The 20,282-nt window shown below is 36.3% G+C and overlaps 4 protein-coding genes across 4 annotated transcripts; 2 read left to right on the top strand and 2 right to left on the bottom strand.

Annotated features, from left to right (window-relative positions):
* The first annotated feature begins 345 nt into the window (after positions 1 to 345).
* Positions 346 to 2,507, top strand: LOC117322358. Its single transcript, XM_033877221.1, has 3 exons — positions 346 to 663; positions 1,226 to 1,580; positions 2,058 to 2,507. Exons 1-3 carry the CDS (start codon positions 457 to 459, stop codon positions 2,450 to 2,452), a joined length of 957 nt encoding a protein of 318 aa, XP_033733112.1. The 5' UTR covers positions 346 to 456; the 3' UTR covers positions 2,453 to 2,507.
* Positions 2,508 to 5,623: 3,116 nt separating this feature from the next.
* Positions 5,624 to 8,036, top strand: LOC117322357. Its single transcript, XM_033877219.1, has 3 exons — positions 5,624 to 6,283; positions 6,878 to 7,211; positions 7,456 to 8,036. The coding sequence occupies exons 1-3, from the start codon at positions 6,080 to 6,082 to the stop codon at positions 7,848 to 7,850; spliced, it is 933 nt and encodes a 310-aa protein (XP_033733110.1). The 5' UTR covers positions 5,624 to 6,079; the 3' UTR covers positions 7,851 to 8,036.
* A 4,353-nt stretch (positions 8,037 to 12,389) lies between these two features.
* Positions 12,390 to 15,038, bottom strand: LOC117322356 (C1q-related factor-like). The gene is made up of 3 exons (XM_033877218.1): positions 14,776 to 15,038; positions 13,573 to 13,801; positions 12,390 to 12,819 (listed from the first exon to the last, which is right to left on the bottom strand). The coding sequence occupies exons 1-3, from the start codon at positions 14,977 to 14,979 to the stop codon at positions 12,419 to 12,421; spliced, it is 834 nt and encodes a 277-aa protein (XP_033733109.1). The 5' UTR covers positions 14,980 to 15,038; the 3' UTR covers positions 12,390 to 12,418.
* A 2,589-nt stretch (positions 15,039 to 17,627) lies between these two features.
* Positions 17,628 to 19,559, bottom strand: LOC117322355 (caprin-2-like). The gene is made up of 3 exons (XM_033877217.1): positions 19,340 to 19,559; positions 18,373 to 18,661; positions 17,628 to 18,061 (listed from the first exon to the last, which is right to left on the bottom strand). The coding sequence occupies exons 1-3, from the start codon at positions 19,541 to 19,543 to the stop codon at positions 17,667 to 17,669; spliced, it is 888 nt and encodes a 295-aa protein (XP_033733108.1). The 5' UTR covers positions 19,544 to 19,559; the 3' UTR covers positions 17,628 to 17,666.
* Between the last annotated feature and the right edge of the window lie 723 nt (positions 19,560 to 20,282).

The raw sequence follows: 20,282 nt of genomic DNA, 5'->3' as shown, positions 1-20,282 counted from the left end.
AGCATACGGACATACATGGCATTAACCAAAAATTCTAGAAATGTACATGAGAAAAAACAATTAAATACAGGATTTTTGAGATATACATCATTAAATGTGTCGATGAACAAAACGGAGATTTGATTAATTCAAAAATGGCAAAAGATCCGTTATGTCCGTTTTGCCATGTTTTAGTTTGACTAAAGGTTTTGTTTATATATGTAATTCCGGTCAACGAACACAGGAATTAAAGGATAGCGACCTAATTTCTAGGCCACAGACATACGTTAGACAAACAACTTGTATTCCAAGGAACGACCTTATCTTGCGAAAGGAAGCGATAAAAATAGGTCATATGTATTCCTTAGATAAGAAATGTATTACCTTATGGTCTTGGAATAAAGAGCAGTCAATATAGGCAATACTGACGGTGGTTACGTTATAAGTAATATCTCAGAAAGAAAACCAGGACTTACAATGGTTTGTCCGTTGGTCGTCTTAATGGCGGTGCTATTGGCGTTTGTTAGTGGACACTCTCCGCCTAATTCAGATACCGGATGTGACGTTGTAGTTCTCCGTCTAGAAAATATGGTGGCTGACCTTACAAAGCGCGTCGATGACCTTGAAAATCAAAGACTAGCAGACACCATGTATATTTCAGGCGTTATTCAAGAAATGAAGGAGGTATGATTTAAGCATCTCTTTACTCTCTGCTTTAGATTTCTGTGGAATAATCGCGTTCCTATTTCACGTATCTGATATTTTTAAATAGTGACACAGTTCAGAATGTGCACATGTATTTGACGTTCTTTTGAAATCCATCATCAAACATTATAGAATTTATAAGAGTTTTTTTTGCATCTCTCGACTTCTTTTGACTGATTTTGAGCTTTCTTCATCACCTCAAAGGTAAAAAACCCCAACTCTTTGGCATCACTGACGAATCCTCGAAGGACTAAACCGTTGTATGTTACAGTCTGATTTATTTTTGACTCTTGTGTATCTTCGATATTATCATTGAATATGTATGTCATTTGTTTAGCGAAGATAAGAGTAGTATATATAGTGAATAATATATAGTGGGATATCGTAGAACAAACCGATCATGGCAAACATGAAGGAATTTTGATGCTACTATGTTTTAGATTTTTTTTTTGGTTTAGAAAATTAATATTTATACACTAATTCCTGCAACTGGTATAACAAGACTATTCCTTTAGCTGTAAATGTAATTCGATCGTTTTAGGTGAAAGACAAAAATCGTCGCCTTGAAAGAAAACTAGATCGTATCCTCAAAATGAAATCTGACGGACGGACTAAAACCATTGACTGGAGGATTGACTCAACGAAATATGAGTCTCAAACCAACTTGCAGTCTGCGACATTTGAGAATCAGTCTGACACACGGGTACCAACTCTGGACCAAAAGGCTAACGGCAACACTTCGATCGTCCTAGATGAAAATACCGATAGCGACAGCATTGCTGAGGAGAAAGAAGTAAAAACTGACGACACCAGTACATCGAAAAACCAAGGTCGGATCAGAAGGAACTCATCGGCCCATTCTACCATCTTGGCTCCTCATCAAATGAACCGTGTCGGTGGGTACATATGTAATCTATTACTATAAAATATATACTATTATAGGTATGTTATTTATAGAGTAACCAATGTCAAGCAAATGCCTCTACAAAGTTACCTCTATAGGTTGTCACATATACATATAATAGCTGAAATGATAGTGATAAATAAGAGTGGGTATTCGGGTGACACAGCGGTAACATAACTGCCTTTCATCTTGGCGGACGGGGCTCGATTCCCCGATCGGATGTGAAAAGATACGGATACCACCTCTCCGACTACGTAGGTTTTCTCCAGGTAATTTGATGACATCACTCAGACATCTCGTGTGCTTTCAACAAACGTGTATCCTAATTGTTAAAAAATTAACAAAATGTAGATTTGCAGCGGACTTGTGGTATTCAAAGCATTCAATCATTCCAGATTTCAGTGCTCAGATGATATGTTTTTTAATTGGAACAAAATACATTCTCTTAATATGAAAACATGTATTACAGGACAACAAAAACCCACCGCCTTCTTCACAACGTTAGGCCATACATTAAATGACGTTGCTAGGGAACAGGTGATTATCTTTGAAAGCATAATCGTAAACAATGGCGGCCATTATGACGAGCACACCGGTGTGTTTACTTGTGATACGGAGGGAACCTATGTGTTTTCTTGGACGATATACACGATCAATGGCGGTTATATACACAGTGACCTGGTGAAGAACGGGAATGTTTTCGCATCTTCACTTGCGGGAGATCAAAACTTCAATGAAGCATCGAGCACCACTGCTGTTGTAAACCTCATTCCTGGTGATAAAGTTTGGACGAGGATAACAGCAAGTTCAGCTGGAGCAGATGTCTTGGCCTCTAAATCATCTCTTTGTGGTTTCAAGATATGATATCATGTAAGATCATTCGTATATTCTTAGATCATATAAAAAAATATGCCACCTTTTTGTTTATGTTTTTCCTATTATCATCGATGTGAAAACTTCTATAGGAACCACGGAACCAAATGATTTCCCATAGACGATAATTTTAACGTTTACCACTGTCCAATTTAAACTTTTTTTTATATGGGGGCCTACATCTTGAATTGAATTCAGCACCAAAAATTCACATAAATTTACAACAAAATACACTTACTTAACCCCTGACAAAAACAGGCTAGAACAAAATTGACTTTTTTTTCTATATATTTACATCAACATTTATTGCCCAGCCCACACATATAATTTTGGAAACTTTTCTCACCTGAATATCCAATCAGTAGGCCCCGATGCATTCACCTTCCTATTAAATCTTCTGCTCAAACGGGGAAAACCCACAATATATTTTTGATTTGGTTCTGTGGTCCCTATATAATCATACACATTTTTCAAATTTACCTTTTCTTGGACTGAATAGGACCATATAGTATGATGTCCAAATAGGAAGCGGCTGGCTGCAAGTCTTGGGCTGGTAGGTCATGTCTTCTATTAATACCGGAGATGGAGATTCCTATGAGAAAAAGACATGAAAATTGAAACAGTGTTGCAATTAACATATACATATCTTGATGAATGTTGAATCTAGACAGATGTCTTTTGGTTATAACCAAGTATAGATATTGCACTACTGAGAAATATTAACAAATAAGATATACCCTGATGATCAGGGGAGATAGCATTGAGTTTTCCCCCACCCCCTTATTTATTGCCTTAATCTAAAAAAAAAACTAGGATATTCGTGAAAGATGGCAATTATATCTATAGTGAACTGGTGAAGAACGGGAATGCCTTAGCCTCTTCAAGTACAGGAGATCAACAAAACGATGACGCATCCAGCACCACTGCTGTTGTAAACCTGATTCCTGGTGATAAAGTTTGGACCAGGGTAGTGACAAGAACAGTTGGAGCAGATATTTTCGCATCTAAATCATCTTTTTGTGGTTTCAAGATATGATATCATGCAAGATCATTTGTATATTCTAAGATTATTTAAAGAAATATGTCGCCTTTTTGTTTCTGCTTTTTTCCTATTATCATCGATGTGAATTCTTCTATATATAAAGATAAGACAAACTAGATATGTATTTCTCTTTGTATAAAGTTATTGGTCCGGTATAAAAATACAGGCACAAAATATCGACATGAAAACGTGTGCATGAATCTGACTCAAAATTTATATAATGATTAGAAACCTTACAATAAAAAGAAGAGAATTTCTTTTGCTTTATTGGCGTCATCTACCAGCTAAATTGAGGTTCAATAAGGAAATGTCATGTCCTCAATATGAGAACCGTGATAACGGTATATCAACGAACATCGAACATTTATATTCATAACACACGATTAAATATGTTACCTCCAGATGATATTGACCAAAACTTCTTCAATATCTCTGGAAAGACTCAAAATATTTTTCTTTCAAAATAGGCCATTGATGACTTGGATACATTGGGAATTTGGTTTCGATGCTTTCCGCATATAGACATACCCATAGGAACAAACAGCCCTCTGTATGCCGACGTGTTCTTGTTTTCTTACCAAGCGGATCATATTGAAGAGCTTATATGTCCAAGCTACATATTCACCATTGTTGTATGACTATACGTGTTGCCTTTTTGTTTATTGGACGCGACCTCTGCAAGAGGTCTTGACAAATGTATTTTTACCTGAAACTGGCCAATTACTGCTCAACCCAGATTTAAAATAGTAAAAGGGATTTTGACTGAATTTCGGATACCAATCTACAAGATATTATAGTTAACATGAATAGAAAAACACCAAAATCGGCAAGGAGACACACACACACATATATATATAACACGGCTGTGACTTTAACTTTACTTATCTGTTTGGCAGTACAGGTGCCATAGACCTTTCAGGAAAGCTGATGAATGTGACGACTGCCATTTGTACTCTTACAATAGTAATTTCTGTAACGATAAATAAAAAAGCTTCATTTAAGGCCAATTATTCTCGTGTTTGTTACTTCTTTTGCTAAATTAAATAAAGAAGTTGTATTGCAAAAGAAGAACGAATTATAATGTATCGTTTCATATAACAAACCAGCTATTTATTTGTTAGGGTAAATAAACGGAATAAATCATTTCTGGGCTCGTGGAATATCACCGTTATCAGGTTAACAATGAGTTGTATCAACCTAAACAAAGTCAATAATTGTAGAATGATACATGAAAAGTCAGGTTATTATTCTCAATTCTACCATGTTGCTATGCAACGCCAGTTTTGATTGGTTTAAAACCATGTATTATTTTCCAATAATACACGCTCGTGTCAATAACACACGATCGTGTCAATAACACACGCTCGTGAGTAACGGCTGTTACAATGTTATGTATCTAATATTCACCCTGGAAGAATATGGTTACTGCAGCCGAGTGGGCTAATGGGCTAGTCTGTGTCATTTTTTATCACGACGCGAGCTCGAATCCTACGAAGGCCGCCTTTTTTCATCCCCCTTTTTTAAATTAAAAAAATCTATGCCATATGATAGATGTTCTTGATTGTAGTACTGTAGTGCCTGTACAGAAATGTATATTTTATCAACAAAATGATGCAATATTCAAAAAAATGTTTCAAGTTTTTCCCGGGGTTTCTTTGCCGTTTTTCTATTAGAAACAGGTAGATCTCAGAGCTAAACAGTACATGGTAGAATAGAAATAATCAATTTTGACTCGTGTATTGTTGCAGGATATACAACTCGGACTTGGATATTTTGCAATTTTGATTAATAACTCAGGCCTTGCAAAATATCCTCGTCCTCGTTGTATATCCTGCAACAATACACGAATCATCGTTAATTATTCCTTAAGTAACCCGAGATATATCTATAAGGGCTTTGTTGCCAAGTTTTTAAAATCTGTTGTATTCGGTAAATTATGTTTTAAGATTATCTTACGCGGTGTGATGACACAATGCATGATTTTTTTTTATAATCACGATCCGTTAGATTTTTGAATTTTATTCTAATTGTCATTAAGTGAGACCAGTAAAGCCTCCGCTTACTCCACTCGTAGATTATTTCTAGTTTGTAACGTGGATAAATTTAACTCTATTATAATTTGTAAATCCTTGCACAAGGCATATTTCAGTGATGTACATACTGAACGAAACATACCATGCATATATACTGTGTGATGACCAAGTTCGAAAACGTTCAAGCCAGGATCAAAGACATTTCGACAATGCTGATGTATCATTTAAGACAGTTTTCGTCACTTAACTTTTTCCGAAGAAAATAACGAAGTGTTTTTCCTTGTTCCAAGAAATTCATTTTAAGTGAATTTAATTGTTCTAATTTGTCGTAAGTACTATTACGTGTGTAGATGAACAAATCGGACTTATCTCACAAAAAGGAAGCGACGAAATGCGAAAGATAAAACAATAAGTAATTTGTATACTTCTGATAAGAAATGCACTACCTCACACTCACCTGGAATTGGGAGAAGTGCATATAGATAATACTGACACAGGAATATCGTAGATAATACCTCAGACAGATCAACAGGACTTGCAGTGATGTTTCGGTTGGTCGTGTTATTGGCGGGGCTATTGATGCTCGTTAGTGGACACTCTCTATCTGATTCAGATACCGGATGTGACGTTGTAGTTCTCCGTCTAGAAAATATGTTGACTGACCTTACAAAGCGCGTCGATGACCTTGAAAATCAAAGACAAACAGACATCATGGATATTTCAGGCGTTATTCAAGAAATGGAGGAGGTATTGTTTAAGCATCTCTTTTCTGTCTGCTTTAGATTTCTGAGGAATAATCACATTTATATTTTATCGTATTTGTCTGATAGCTTTAAAATGTACACGACTCTCTTTTGAAATACATTATCAAACTTATTGATTTATTTTATTTGATTAAAGTACGAGTCTTTGCATCTCTCGACCGTAATTTTACTTTTCTTTGGACTGATTTGAGTTTTCTTCGTCACCCCATGAAAAACTTAGTATTAGTGACAAGTCTTAGAAGGACGAAACCGCTTTTTGATGCAGTCTGATTCATTTTTGGCTCTAATTTACTGCATGCTTAATTTGCACTTAAAGGTGTTAATATCTTGTATGTCTTATTCAAGCGTTGGAAATGTTGGTCATTTGTTTGGGGTAGATAAGTGTAGTGAACAACATTTGTTTAGTATTTCTTTTTGACAACCTAGAACAAACCGACCAAAGAAAACACGAATGAGTTTTGAAGCTACTGTGTTTTAGATGTTTTATGTTTTGTGAAATTAATATTCATTAATACAATCCTACAACAACTATAATAAGACTAATCCTTAGACCGCAAATGTAATTCGATCGTTACAGATGAAAGACAAAAATCGTCGCCTTGAGAGAAAACTAGATCGTATTCTCAAAACGAAATCTGACGGACGGACTCAAACCACTGACTCAACCAAATATGAGTCTCAAACCAACTTGCAGTCTGCGAACCTTGAGAGTCAATCTGACACACGGGTACCAACCCTGGACCAAAAGACTTACGCCAACACTTCGATCGTGCGAGATGAAAATACACAGAGCGACAGCATTGCTGAGGAGAAATTAGTAAAACCTGACGACACCAGTACATCGAAACACCAAGGTCGGATCAGAAGGAACTCATCTGCTATCCTGGCCCCACGTCAAATGAACCGTGTCGGTGGGTACACATGTAATTCGTACGATAAGGTATATGCTATTGTTGGCATGTTATTCATAAAGACAACAATTTGAAGGTCAATGATTGTATCCTAATTGTTATAAAATAGATAAAATAGATATTTACAGTGAACGTGTGATATTCACAGCATTCAAAACCTTCCAGATGTCAGTACTGAGTCGATAAAATGATTTTTTTTATTGGAACCAAATACATTCTCTTAATATAACAAACTGTATTGCAGGACCGAGGAACCCCACCGCCTTCTTCACAACGTTAGGCCATACATTAACCGAAGTCGCAAGGGAACAGCTGATTATCTTTGAAAACGTAATCGTAAACAATGGCGGCCATTATGACGAGCACTCCGGTGTGTTTACTTGTGATATGGAGGGGACCTATGTGTTTTCTTGGACAATATTCGTGAAAGATGGCAATTATATCTATAGTGAACTGGTGAGGAACGGGAATGCCTTTGCCTTTTCAGGTACAGGAGATCAACACAATGTTGACGCATCCAGCACCACTGCTGTTGTAAACCTGATGCCTGGTGATAAAGTTTGGACCAGGGTAGTGACAAGAACAGTTGGAGCAGATATCTTCGCATCTAAATCATCGTTTTGTGGTTTCAAGATATGATATCCTGTAAGATGATTTGCAAATTCTAAGATTTTATAACAAAACATGTCACCTTTTTGTTTCTGTTTTTCCTTTTATCGATGTGTAGATATACCGGCAGAAAATATCGACATGTAAACGTGACCATGGATCTAACTCTAAATCTATATAATGATTAGAACCCTTACAATAAAAAGAAGACATTCTCTTCTGCATTATCAGCGTCATCTGCCAGTTAAACGAGGTTCAATAAGGAAAAGCCATGTTCTCAATATGAGAACCGTGGTGATAACAAGGCAATCAACTGGTATATTAACGAGCATCGCACATGTCTAGCTCCATATCGCACGATTAAACGTAATATCTTCAGATGAATTGACCAAAAAATCTTCAATCATATTCTCTCGAAAGGCTTAAACGATTTTTTTTTCAGAATGGGCTTTTGGTGACCTGCATAATTTTCAAATGTGGTTTCAATGCTCTCTGCACACTCACATTCAGCTGTTATGCCTGGCTTCAGAGATTTTTCTGTATTCAATTGCTATCTGACGATCTGATAACATACATATTTTAGATAAATCAAAGCACACAAAACACATACGGATAAAATAAAGTTGATACTTAACCCCAAGGCATCTGCTTCTAATTAGTATTGTTAAGTAAAATTCAATCCGACTAAATGTCAAATGCACTAAAACTTCATTAGCATACCTTGGTTGAGAATTCTTAAATATCAATTAATGTAATTCTTTTGCAGTGTGACAATTATTTAAAGATGAGAAAATGGACCAAAAGCGGTGGTGATAGCCGACTATGCATCAACTTTGGAACAGATGTAGGCTATATATTTTATATCGGTTTTGCAACGGGAAATCTGATTGGTCGGAAACTCTGTAAACAATACTAACTTAATTGTTGACCAATCAGACTGTCCGTTTTTTAACAGCTCTTGATATGAAGCCAACTTTCATTCCACAGTCGATGCATCGCCCGATCTATCATGAATCTATCTCCGGTCGCCGAGGTGAAAAGGAACTGCGTTACCATTGAGCTGTCCTTTCTTATTTAGATGAATGCATGTAAACTTCCGTTCAAGGCCAAAATTGATAGTAATTAATTTGCCAACACACAATAACCAGTAATTTTGCACATTTTTATTAATTTTATCTCTACTTCAAGGCTAAAATATACCAAACAGAACAAAATATCGCAATTTTATGATATCCAAAAAGTAGAAACTTAACTTTAACATGTTTAAAGATCAAGAATAAATAAGTTAATAATAAATAAAGTGTGTATCTGCTTTTATTATCCTCTGTCCAATATAGCTAAAAGAGCAATAGAAAATCGCATGTTGTGATGCCGACAAATTGTGCATGGGTATAGCATAAATTAAAACTAAATGTGTTTGAGGAACATGAAAGCCACCACCGGTAACCAAAGCGAATGGGTTTCGAAAAACCCCAAATGTCTTTTTTTCATTAATCTTTAACAACCGCTCCTACAGAACAATTATTCCGTCAAAACGTTTCATTTGTCTACAATACTATTTCCAACTCCGAACCCGAAGTCGTTCTTTCGTGAATTGAGCCTTCTTTTCCAAGAAAGACGAGCGGTGATATAAATACATAGTTGTGAACTATTCTGAGGCATATTACGCAAATCATACCCCTAGGACTCATAAACTCCCAACCAAAGATGAAAAAGTGAGAATGATTGAATTTGTGATGGCCAATTTTTTTTTCGTGCGATGACTAGATATTCAAGCAGACTATTGGCATACACATGGGAACAAAGTGTGCTCGTCTTTATGCTGACGTGTTTTTGCTTTCATATTCGAGAGCTTTTCAAAACAGGTAACATACCTTAGAAGGCCCTCCATTTTTACCTACATATATATTGACGAACAGTTACCTCTAAATAACAAAACACTTTAACTTGACGATCGGATATACCATGCAGAACTTTTAATCAAGGACACTACAGACTCTTCAACATCAGCCTCTTATCTCGATCTTTACTTACAACGTAACAAGGACACTACAGACTCTTCAACATCAGCCTCTTATCTCGATCTTTACTTACAACGTAACAAGGACACTACAGACTCTTCAACATCAGCCTCTTACCTCGATCTTTACTTACAACGTAACAAGGACACTACAGACTCTTCAACATCTGCCGCTTACCTAGATCTTTACTTACAACGTAACAAGGACACTACAGACTCTTCAACATCAGCCGCTTATCTCGATCTTTACTTACAACGTAACAAGGACACTACAGACTCTTCAACATCAGCCGCTTACCTAGATCTTTACTTACAACGTAACAAGGACACTACAGACTCTTCAACATCTGCCGCTTATCTCGATCTTTACTTACAACGTAACAAGGACACTACATACTCTTCAACATCAGGCTCTTATCTCGATGTTTACTTACACCGTAATCAACAGGGGTAGCTTACAAATAAGCTATATGACAAATGTGATGATTTCCATTTCCAAATTGTTAATTTTCCATTTCTAGATCAATATCCTTGCACCACCTACTAACGATGTTGATATGTACCAGTTGCTTCAATATTCAATAGTATGTTCCCATTATCACGATTTCCCTGACATATGTGACTACTGACAACACAATGTTTCAAAAGACGGAAGTAGATGAAGACCATGGGAAAGTTTTATGGTCAAACATGTGTTATTAAGTAAGACGTGTTTGATGTTTGTTGGTATGTTAAGACGATCCGTAGGTACCTACCTAGCCCCCCTTTTTTATACTATCTTCAGTGTACCCCCTAAAGTTGTTCAGATTGATGTTTGTGTTATGAATATATATTTTTTTTAAGGTACAAGAAATTTTAATGCCCCAGAACATTTAACAATTTGGACTGCTGCCAGGGTTGAGGCCCTGGATTCAGTATCCTGACAAATATATCCTCATACAAGAGGGCTCTCATTCATCACCTTACATTCATTTACACATTTCATTCCTTTATTTTCTTTCAATGTATTACACACATTCATACACTGGATTCATTACTTCCTAGATAATTTCACTCACCATATATACATATTTAATTATTACGTCACTCACTTGATTGCATCTCGCACATTGATTTTGCATATACATACATACATACATACATACATGCATACATACATACATACATACATCGTATGATATTTCGATACTTCAATCATGATCACCAGCTGTGAGTCAGTCTTGTTATGGTCTAGCGTGGAAATCCACACTTACCATTACTGACCCACAACCTGTAATCGCACTTGATTGACCCATATCACACATACATAATTACATACATACCACACATACATACCATACATGTACATACATACATACATATATACATACACTTCATGATAGTTGGATAGGTCAATCATGATCACCAGCCCTTTAAGTTACTTAACCTGGATTTGACACCGTTTAAGCGAAGACGCTAACTCTTCCGGGGCACCTGGTCTTATTCTCTTCCCACGTATACAGAAGTCTAAATGCAAATCGATATTTTCTTTATAGTTTGCCGTTGTTAGGCGATTTTGAGTTTTGGATTGGTCATTATGTCGATATTCTTGGTTGTTTTTAAACCCTTTGGTGTCATTTGAAATGAAGTTGCATTCAAGAAATTGTCATTTACAGGCATTCCTCGATCAAGAGATTCTAGTATATTTTTCTGTGCTTAAATAAGACATCATACTTGAGGAAGAGACACGTTTGGCTTAGTTGTTGTTTGTGATTTAATTATGACCATAACTCCGGAAATAATAAATTGACCATCACTTAATCTGAACATCAACTTTATTATACCTAAACAAAACATGCCATCATATACGGTCCTATATCTATATCCGTGAGTGAATGGAAACGGAATTATCACAAAATAACGGATTGACGGCCAAGGGCAAGGGTTGATGTAGTTGCCACGCCCATAACATGGCGTACCATAAGAAAACCCTTAGGATTGGGTTGATAGCATGGACACTGGTCAGTGATAAAACAGGTATTAATCATACTCGTTTGTGTGTTCGTTAAGTTAAATAATTAATCTGAATATAAGTTGAGTAATCACAATGGGTGCATCATGGTGATTATGTAACGAGGGATGGTTTGCGGTAAAAATAACAAAGTATGCATATTTAATAATCAAGTATTTAACGTGACAGAGAGTTAGTCAAACATATGAATAGAAATCTTATTAATGGGATAAAATATTCCAAATGATTTCCCCGTGTAATATCTATAATAGACATTATTACGAAGATAAATTCTCTCGAAAGATCAAAAGGCCCGGATGTAAAACCAGACGCTCCTGAAGAAGGATTTAAGGAGAATTGTATCCAAATTACTGCAAGATGAAGACAAATGTATCTGGATATGACGATACAGATGATCAGTAATGTGGTACATGCCTCCCGTTACATATAAGAGGATGTTAAAAATATTGCTGAAGGACACAAGAATTACAGACCCTCTAAAATAATTCCATTGATAACTAAATCTTGTAGTAGAATAAAAAAAAAAAAAAAAAAATAGCTGGATGATAAGAACTTCCTGATTTAATTTTATATTTCAAAACCGGAAAATGTTGTATAATTTGCGATGATATGTGCACTGGACGACCGATCTTTAATTCTCAGCCACACCATATCTCCTGGACTCAGATTTACTATAGCGCTGCTACTCGTTTCTTCATTATCGGACGACTGGCCTGCGCGCGAAAAGGCGAAAGCATTGCCATTCTTGACCAGTTCGCTATCAATCCAGGTAGGATTTTCTGTATACATTGACCAGAAAAAGGCGAAAGTTCCCTGTGTACTACACGTAAACAAACCGCTGTTATGATTATAATGGCCGCCAATGTTGGTGATAATAGTTTCAAAATGAATGACCTGTTCCTTAGCAACGTCGAGCAAGTCGTGACCCAACCTTGCGTAGAAGGCAGTGGCACCTGTCGGTGGGGATACTGTAACGGAAAATAAATAATGGTGTTACAAGGCAGACTTTTCAAAATGAATTTAGTATCTTCGTGGATATTTATCTTAGATATGAAGAAAAAACGTAAATGCTTCAATTTGAAAAATCAGTAATAAAAAATACTTATCTTTATAAAATATTTACATATCATACAGATAGGACATAGGAGATCAATGCACAGAGTAGTATCCACGCTGTAACAAAACACCATCTGATATAGAGTTGTACACAGTCTGGTATAACATTGTCAAGTGACACAGACTTTAAACTCAACCACTGGTTTGATATTTTTTAAAATTGATCTTTAAAATTAGTTTTAAGCAATACAATAAAGATAAAAATAGGTCCAAATATTTTAGTCGAACGGAGTAATGGATAGCGCTAGAGCGCTCTCGCTGGCTGTTTGTACAAGTCTAGAAAGCCGTGCTTTCATGGATACTGGGGAACGTGAGGATTTCCACGAAAATGTGAGGATCATTTGGACACTTTATTAGTTGGCTATCAGGTTTATCATGACCAAACACAGGGTCAACAAATATATTTATGACTAAATAGTGAATTATTAGACAATGATGATTATCAAATTAAATAATCATCACTCTAATTATTTGATTAAATTATTACATTATAGCAAAATTATACTTATTTTGTTACAATGGGCGGAATTAATACCACATATGTACATACATATGTAACATGACCTTCAAGGTATATGTTAGCTGCTTAATTAAAAAGTACTTACCTGTACCAACACGGTTTGTTAGATGAGAAATACTCCCGTTGAGTGGTTGGCTCCTGATTGGACCCTCTTGGTGGATGTTGCTGGTTTCATCAACTGGCCTAGTTCTTTCTTGCAGACCCTTTCCTTGGATCGGGGGTTGTGGGTCGTCAGTGTTTTCCAACTGCCTTTTACCTAGAATCTGAGCTGTCATATTACCGAATTCCAGTATCAATGCGTGGTTATTCTTCGCCTAAAATAAATGAAACAGATGCAATATAAAAAATGCTCTGATATTTAGATTTAATTCCTAACCGTCACCTTGGTAATACCAAAGATTTAGAAGACTTGATCATGGAATCTAACGCTTGTGACGTGCCCTGGTAACTGATATGATCTAAAAAATCGTCTTCAATCAATATCAGACTATTCTGCTATTTTTCTTAACTCATTCCTTACCGCTGTCGGCTATAGTAGATAAAACGTGTGTCCAAGCAGCCTGGTTGCCGACTCTAGACTACGCTACTACCGCTATATCGGAAGACACGTAGATGGCCCTTGAACCGAAAAGCTTCAAACGAGATTCCTTAGTGATCCCTGATCAGCTATTCGATATACATATGATAAAATTGTCGTCCGAAAGAACTTGACGACTTTCAGTTGAAATCATGACACCAGTTTTTGAATGTTTTCGATCACCTTTGCCATCAATGCTGCCAATGTCGTTGTTACCGTTTGAGAATGGTTCTTGAGTTGAAACAAGGACATCGCTCAGTCTTGAAGTCAAATAAGCATTTGATACATGAAACTTTACTGCTGACCGACGCATTGCAGTAGAATATTTGGACAACATCCCGTTCGTTGCTAGTTTTTACTGACTCTAGATAACTTTTGTTTGGCGCGAATCTTGACACACAGGTTTGATACATGCATTCGCCAAGGCAGTGTATTAGGGTCCTGCACAAAACCAAGAGGAGTGGATTCAACCAAACTTGATTATTTTTTTGTCGGTATTTTCATGTAAAAAGCAATACAAAATATAATTGTTTACAGTAACCAGTGTATTGAAGCATCGGTAAAAATTTCCCAAAATGTTCTCATGCGAAATATTTCACCCCTCATTTCCTAACATGTGTCGGCAATTTCTCATTAAAATCAGAAGCCTTGAAATAAAAAACAAATATGATATGAAAAGGAAAATAACATATGTAACATATAACATTTTACCTCGTCCAAGTCTCTCCTCATATCTGACATCTCAGCCACGTCCTCTTTTCTTTGAATCTCCAGTTCATTTACTCGTCTTGTGAGGTTATCCAACATCCCCTCTAGACGGAGAACTGCTACGTCACATCCGCTGCCATCATCAATTGGGGTTTGTCCATTAACGAATGTGAATAACAACACCGCGACGGTGATCGGCCGCCACATCGTTACAATACGAAACTGTGTTCTATGGAGCAATGCAACGTTACACAAGCGATGACATACATTTATCTATTTTTTCTGGCTTTCCAAATTTAAAAAATCTGCGATAACAAGAAATAGTGTAACCAGTCCACAGTTCAAAGTCACATGTTACGGTGACGTATTTCTGTCACCGACATTCGAGTTATGTGTAACGTAAGTAGAGATAATTTTTGAAAGTCGATTTTAATAATTAAGAATACAGAATTCATTATTTAAATGACATGATTAAATAAACAATTGCTATATGCTTAATCATATAATGATTGGAATAGTAATAGAGAGATGCAAATCGTGTAAAAAATACTCGGACTTAGGAAAACTTGATTTCGACGTTTCCCCAATCTTTTTTGTATTTATCTTATTTTTATATAATTTGTTAATTGAACAGAACATCACCCATGATCACGAAATTCTATTGTGATCTGTCAGCAAATTGTGTCTATAGTAACATTTCGGATAATTACGTCAGGCCTGGAAACGCCACCTGGTATTATTAGTGATATGTGATACGTCAAATATGACAAATCAACGTCACATTCGGGTATAGATATGATAAAAAGCAGATTGCCTTATTACCTTATTCATGTACGTATGTCAGTGTCAAAACTTAAAAAGTAGCTCGATGGTAGAAATGTGCTACCACAGTGACTACTTATACATAGATTATCAACTGTACCGATGATCAGTGTTATCATCTCAACCGCGTGTCATAATTGATAACGGTATAATGCCCGTTACCTTTTATCAGATAGCTACCTTTTACTTTATTTAGGACACATCACAATATCATAGCCGGTACCACATGTGAAAACGTCAACAGAGATGCCATATGTGGTGATGGACACCACCCTGATGCTTACATATAAAACATGTGGTAACTTGTGACATCATGAAGAGTTTCCAAGAATGGTCGATAAAAAATAAAGCCCTCCAGGGCCTAGGAAAAGCACTTACAAGTTTGTTTGTTTTTAAGTTTTAACGTCCTCGCAAAAAAAGCCTTTGTCATATGAGGACAGGTGTCAAGGTGAAACCTAGTGTACGCAAGAAAGACAGAGAAGTGATGAAATAAAGGAAAGATTGAAGATCCCAAATGTTGGAATGGGGCAGAAGATCTTTTTAGGTCTCTTCTATGTCCCTAAATAGAGGACAAATTTTGGCTGCCTTCCACGATTTTTATGCAGTGAGTTACCACAGGCCATAGTATTGTGTTCTCCGTTGCCCCTTGAATAGAAGCAAAAGTAACACCATCCTCGCCCATGAAAACTTTAAATTATATGGTGTAGACTATGGGTGATATGGGAGATTTTATTTATGACCTACCCTAAGATGAACATGTACACAAACCTTCGAAAAGCTTGAAATATATCAGCACACAGGCATATGTCCCGGAAAAGGTGTTTTGCTTATGTCTCTGAAAAAGTGCTTGCCTTAGAAAAGTTAAATGATAAATATTGGTTGCAGAAACCTGGTATTCGTCACATCGTCTAAGATGTCGTTATAACTACATCGTAAAGATCCTACCTGGAACAGTTGGGAAGCTATGTCGCGCGAAATTATTTGAGGGGCCCAACAGATTAAAGAGATTAAATGCACTCCCATTTCAAAGCGGAATTATAAAGATGAAAATACAAAGAGATTGTTTCCTACTTAGATTATATTGGTGGCAATGGAGCTCGACCGTGACCTTCATCATGCACGTTTGTGTGTCAGGATCAGAAACGGACCACAGAACAAATCATTGTATTTCTAATTACTTCCAACATGCTATAAGCTTATAGTGTGGAAACAGTTCAGTTACCATAAAAAAGACGAAATTGATATAAGGGAAACAGAAATCGTCATGTTGTGAAACAGCTTGGAGGCCAACCGTGTTGTTTAGTATCATGTAAGGAGATATGGAACATGAAATGAAAATGATCGATGATTTTCTTGTATACTGTGTTTGTATTGTTGTCTTCATTAGTAATATACATATTGGAATGAAATAAAAATTAAATGATACTTAACGTAAAAGAGCCAGAAATTGCCGATAAAGCGAGAAAAAATATATGCAGAAAAGGAAAAATTATATCGGAAAAAGACAATAAAGTTATGTCTCCTTCATCGACGTTATCTGTAATAAAAATCTATATCAACGCAAAGTACTGTACAGTTTAAATTTCACGAGGCTTATATTATGCGGCTGTTCCAGTCGGACCTAGTTCGTTTGTATGTATTTAATGTAGCGCAATCAAGTAACATTATTCTATACATTTGTTTATAGTATAAAAAATATTCGTTGTTTGTTTTTTGTATTGTTATATGACCGCGAATAAAGCGAGATTAAATACCTCGCGAATAGTACCAACCATACATTAATGTAATGATCTTAAAGTGAGAATCAGGGCAGTGACTACCGATCCAGAAAACTCAATTGCTCTCACACTTTAGAAATTTAGTTAAGAAATACAGTAGCTACAGATATAAGGACATATATAACTAATTGTTAATTTGTGGAACTCTGCTAAAAGTAAATACGTAATATTTAAGATCTTTTATAGATACCTGCTTCCTTAAACAACAAAAACATTGAGGCCAAAATAACACGTAGAAAAACAACAAACAAAGAATTAAAGACGTGAAGTCATTTATTTTTATAAAACTTAAACTCATATTTTGAAGCCGCAGAACATAGAAACAAGTGCTTTGATGTCGGAACCAACTGCCCGATCCCTTACCCTGGTCCAGACCATGTCCCCGGGACTAAGGTTGACTACGGCGATGCTACCCGACGCGTCATGAAAGGTTCGGTCACCTGCACTAGAATAGGCGATTGCGTGGTTATTCTTGATTAGTTCGGTATCAATCCAATGGGTGTATGATGCATAAATTGTCCAAGAAAACACGTAGGTTCCCTCTGTATCACAAGTAAACACACCAGAGTGCTGACTGTAATGGCCGCCATTATTCGTGACGACATTTTCAAATGGAATGATCTGTTCCTTAGCGACATCGATGAGGTCATGGTTCAAGGTTGAGAAGAAGGCTACATTTCCAATCGATGCTGTAAAGTAACGTGCAGGGTGAAGAAGCAAGAAACGGTAATTTATATTAAGTTAATAATGGGTGCAGTCAAAATCCCATATACAAAACTACATTGTCAGGTGATTGTATTGCTGTTAAATATTTTAAGGACACCAGGAAAATAAGATCTAATTTCGATACAGACCACTTCATTTCCTCATTTCGGTCAATACATTACAGGTTTATCAATTTAACTGCACATCTCGCTTTGGGATGACATCATCTCTCACGACGAGTTGGCCGAAGAAAAATAATTTTAAAGTGATGTTTCATTAGCGACAAATTACCTACCAACACGGTTCGTCAGATGAGGTGCCAAGCTAGAAGGATCTCTTCTGATCCGAGTTTGGTTGACTCTGCTTTTGTCATCAACATGAATGGATCCAATTTCAACAGGTTTTGTGTCAGATGGCGAAGAGTCAGTCTTCTCGTCATTGGTTGGTATGAGTGAGTCGATGTAAGCGCCCAGGTCGCTTGGCTGTGAGCTGCCATTCCTGCCGGCGTTATCATGCTGTTTATCATACTCACTACTAGCCATACGTTTCAGGTCAGTTTTAAGTTGACGATTCTCGCTTTTGATCTGTAATTGTTTGATGAAATATAAAATACCAGCATCTTAGATAGGACAAGTTTATCATGGCGTTAAATCCCCCGGTAACAGAACATCATCACTAGTGATGTACTAAAGGGATTGTGACATCTCCTTATGATATAGGTATTACAGCCTTATTGTAAAGTTTGGGGAATGGTGAATGAATGTATGTTAAATAAAACATGTGTCGTCATTGAAAAGTAGACATATACATCCTACCTTGTACGTTCGGATTTTTAATTTCTGTAATCAGATCTGTAATTTGTATTTACCAAGTTTAAATAAACATATTACTTTCTTTCTTTCTTTCTTTCTTTCTTTCTTTCTTTCTTTCTTTCTACCTTTACATAATTCTAAATAAAACTTGTAGTATTATCATAAGGATATATTTACACATAACTGTACTCTTGTAGTTTTGAAGTGCAGCATCTTCCTTAAATAACGCTGAGGATAGTGTGTTAAACCTTTTCCTTACATCAATTTTTTTGACGTAGAGCCATGTGATGCGATTACTGTTAAATTGTGATCAGGTATAATGTTACACTTGTTTGTGTTAGAAATTTCAGTTTCTGCCATTCTCGTGAAATGAATATTCGCATAGGGTTACGCGTCAATATTTTAATTGAATTCAAATGGCGTGAAATTCGCGTTTAAACTTCGTTTTACCTCTTCTATGTCTCGCCGAAGTACCGACATCTCCATGGTATCCAATCGCCTTTGACTTTCAAGGTCATCGAAACGCTTTGAAAGGTCAACCAACATCTTTTCTAGGAGGAGAACTGTGACGTCACATCCGGTATCCGGATCCGGTGGGGAGAGTCCACTGACGAATGTCCGTAGCCCCGCCAATAACACGACCATACGATACATCACTGCAATCCTATTGTCTTTTGTCAGATAGTATGACGTAACCCTTTGTCTTTATAAGTAGATAAGACATGTAAAGTTTACATTCGTTTGTATTCGTATCTACAGTCCAGGTAACATACATCAAGGATAGATAACAGGTTAGTCTACATAGATAATGAGAGCATTTTACTTTTAAGTTTGATAATTGATCTGACATAGTTGATCTGACATAGTTGATCTGACATAGTTGACTGTGTCCTATTTGCATCAAAACTTTTGTTTTATTCTTGGTTGGTTTAACATCACCTCACAGGTTTGTAATTTTATCTTAATTGTATCAAGCAATTTCATTGGCTTAATAAATTGTGTTATCAGCCCATAACGTTTGTAACGTCGCATTTGATTGGCTGATATAGCGGTGTAATAATTTCTAAGAGAAATAGATTCCATCAATGAAAGAGAGTTTCTACAGAAATTTTATATAGTAAATCAAATTATAAGGATGAACTTAAATAATATTTTCATGTTAAAAATAGTCCTAAATTCTCAGATATCAGTTTATAATATCTGTTTAAACTATTGTTTGTGTCATTGATAGCAACATTTCAGACGGTAAACTTAATCAACTGATAATATTTACTCAATGTATCAAAATTGCCGTCCTGTTGTGTGCCACATGTGGTGACGGAAACAATTCACGTGCTTTGTGTGGTACCAAATAATGAAACTTCCGGTGTCATCATAGGTTATCCTTCATTTA

Source organism: Pecten maximus, chromosome 2 (genome assembly GCF_902652985.1).
Source record: "Pecten maximus chromosome 2, xPecMax1.1, whole genome shotgun sequence".
NCBI lineage: Eukaryota > Metazoa > Mollusca > Bivalvia > Pectinida > Pectinidae > Pecten > Pecten maximus.
The sequence above is the reverse complement of the archived record's forward strand: the minus strand, read 5'-3'. Positions and strand labels throughout refer to the sequence as shown.

Coding starts and splice junctions, on each gene's coding strand:
- LOC117322356 (XM_033877218.1), bottom strand. CDS start 14,979: ATGTGGCGGCCGATCACCGTCGCGGTGTTGTTATTCACATTCGTTAAT. Junction 13,802..14,775: donor TGAGGAGAGACTTGGACGAG/GTAAAATGTTAT, acceptor CATTTATTTTAG/GCGAAGAATAACCACGCATT. Junction 12,820..13,572: donor AACAAACCGTGTTGGTACAG/GTAAGTACTTTT, acceptor TTTCCGTTACAG/TATCCCCACCGACAGGTGCC.
- LOC117322358 (XM_033877221.1), top strand. CDS start 457: ATGGTTTGTCCGTTGGTCGTCTTAATGGCGGTGCTATTGGCGTTTGTT. Junction 664..1,225: donor TTATTCAAGAAATGAAGGAG/GTATGATTTAAG, acceptor CGATCGTTTTAG/GTGAAAGACAAAAATCGTCG. Junction 1,581..2,057: donor TCATCAAATGAACCGTGTCG/GTGGGTACATAT, acceptor CATGTATTACAG/GACAACAAAAACCCACCGCC.
- LOC117322357 (XM_033877219.1), top strand. CDS start 6,080: ATGTTTCGGTTGGTCGTGTTATTGGCGGGGCTATTGATGCTCGTTAGT. Junction 6,284..6,877: donor TTATTCAAGAAATGGAGGAG/GTATTGTTTAAG, acceptor CGATCGTTACAG/ATGAAAGACAAAAATCGTCG. Junction 7,212..7,455: donor ACGTCAAATGAACCGTGTCG/GTGGGTACACAT, acceptor ACTGTATTGCAG/GACCGAGGAACCCCACCGCC.
- LOC117322355 (XM_033877217.1), bottom strand. CDS start 19,543: ATGTATCGTATGGTCGTGTTATTGGCGGGGCTACGGACATTCGTCAGT. Junction 18,662..19,339: donor TTCGGCGAGACATAGAAGAG/GTAAAACGAAGT, acceptor AAACAATTACAG/ATCAAAAGCGAGAATCGTCA. Junction 18,062..18,372: donor TCATCTGACGAACCGTGTTG/GTAGGTAATTTG, acceptor GTTACTTTACAG/CATCGATTGGAAATGTAGCC.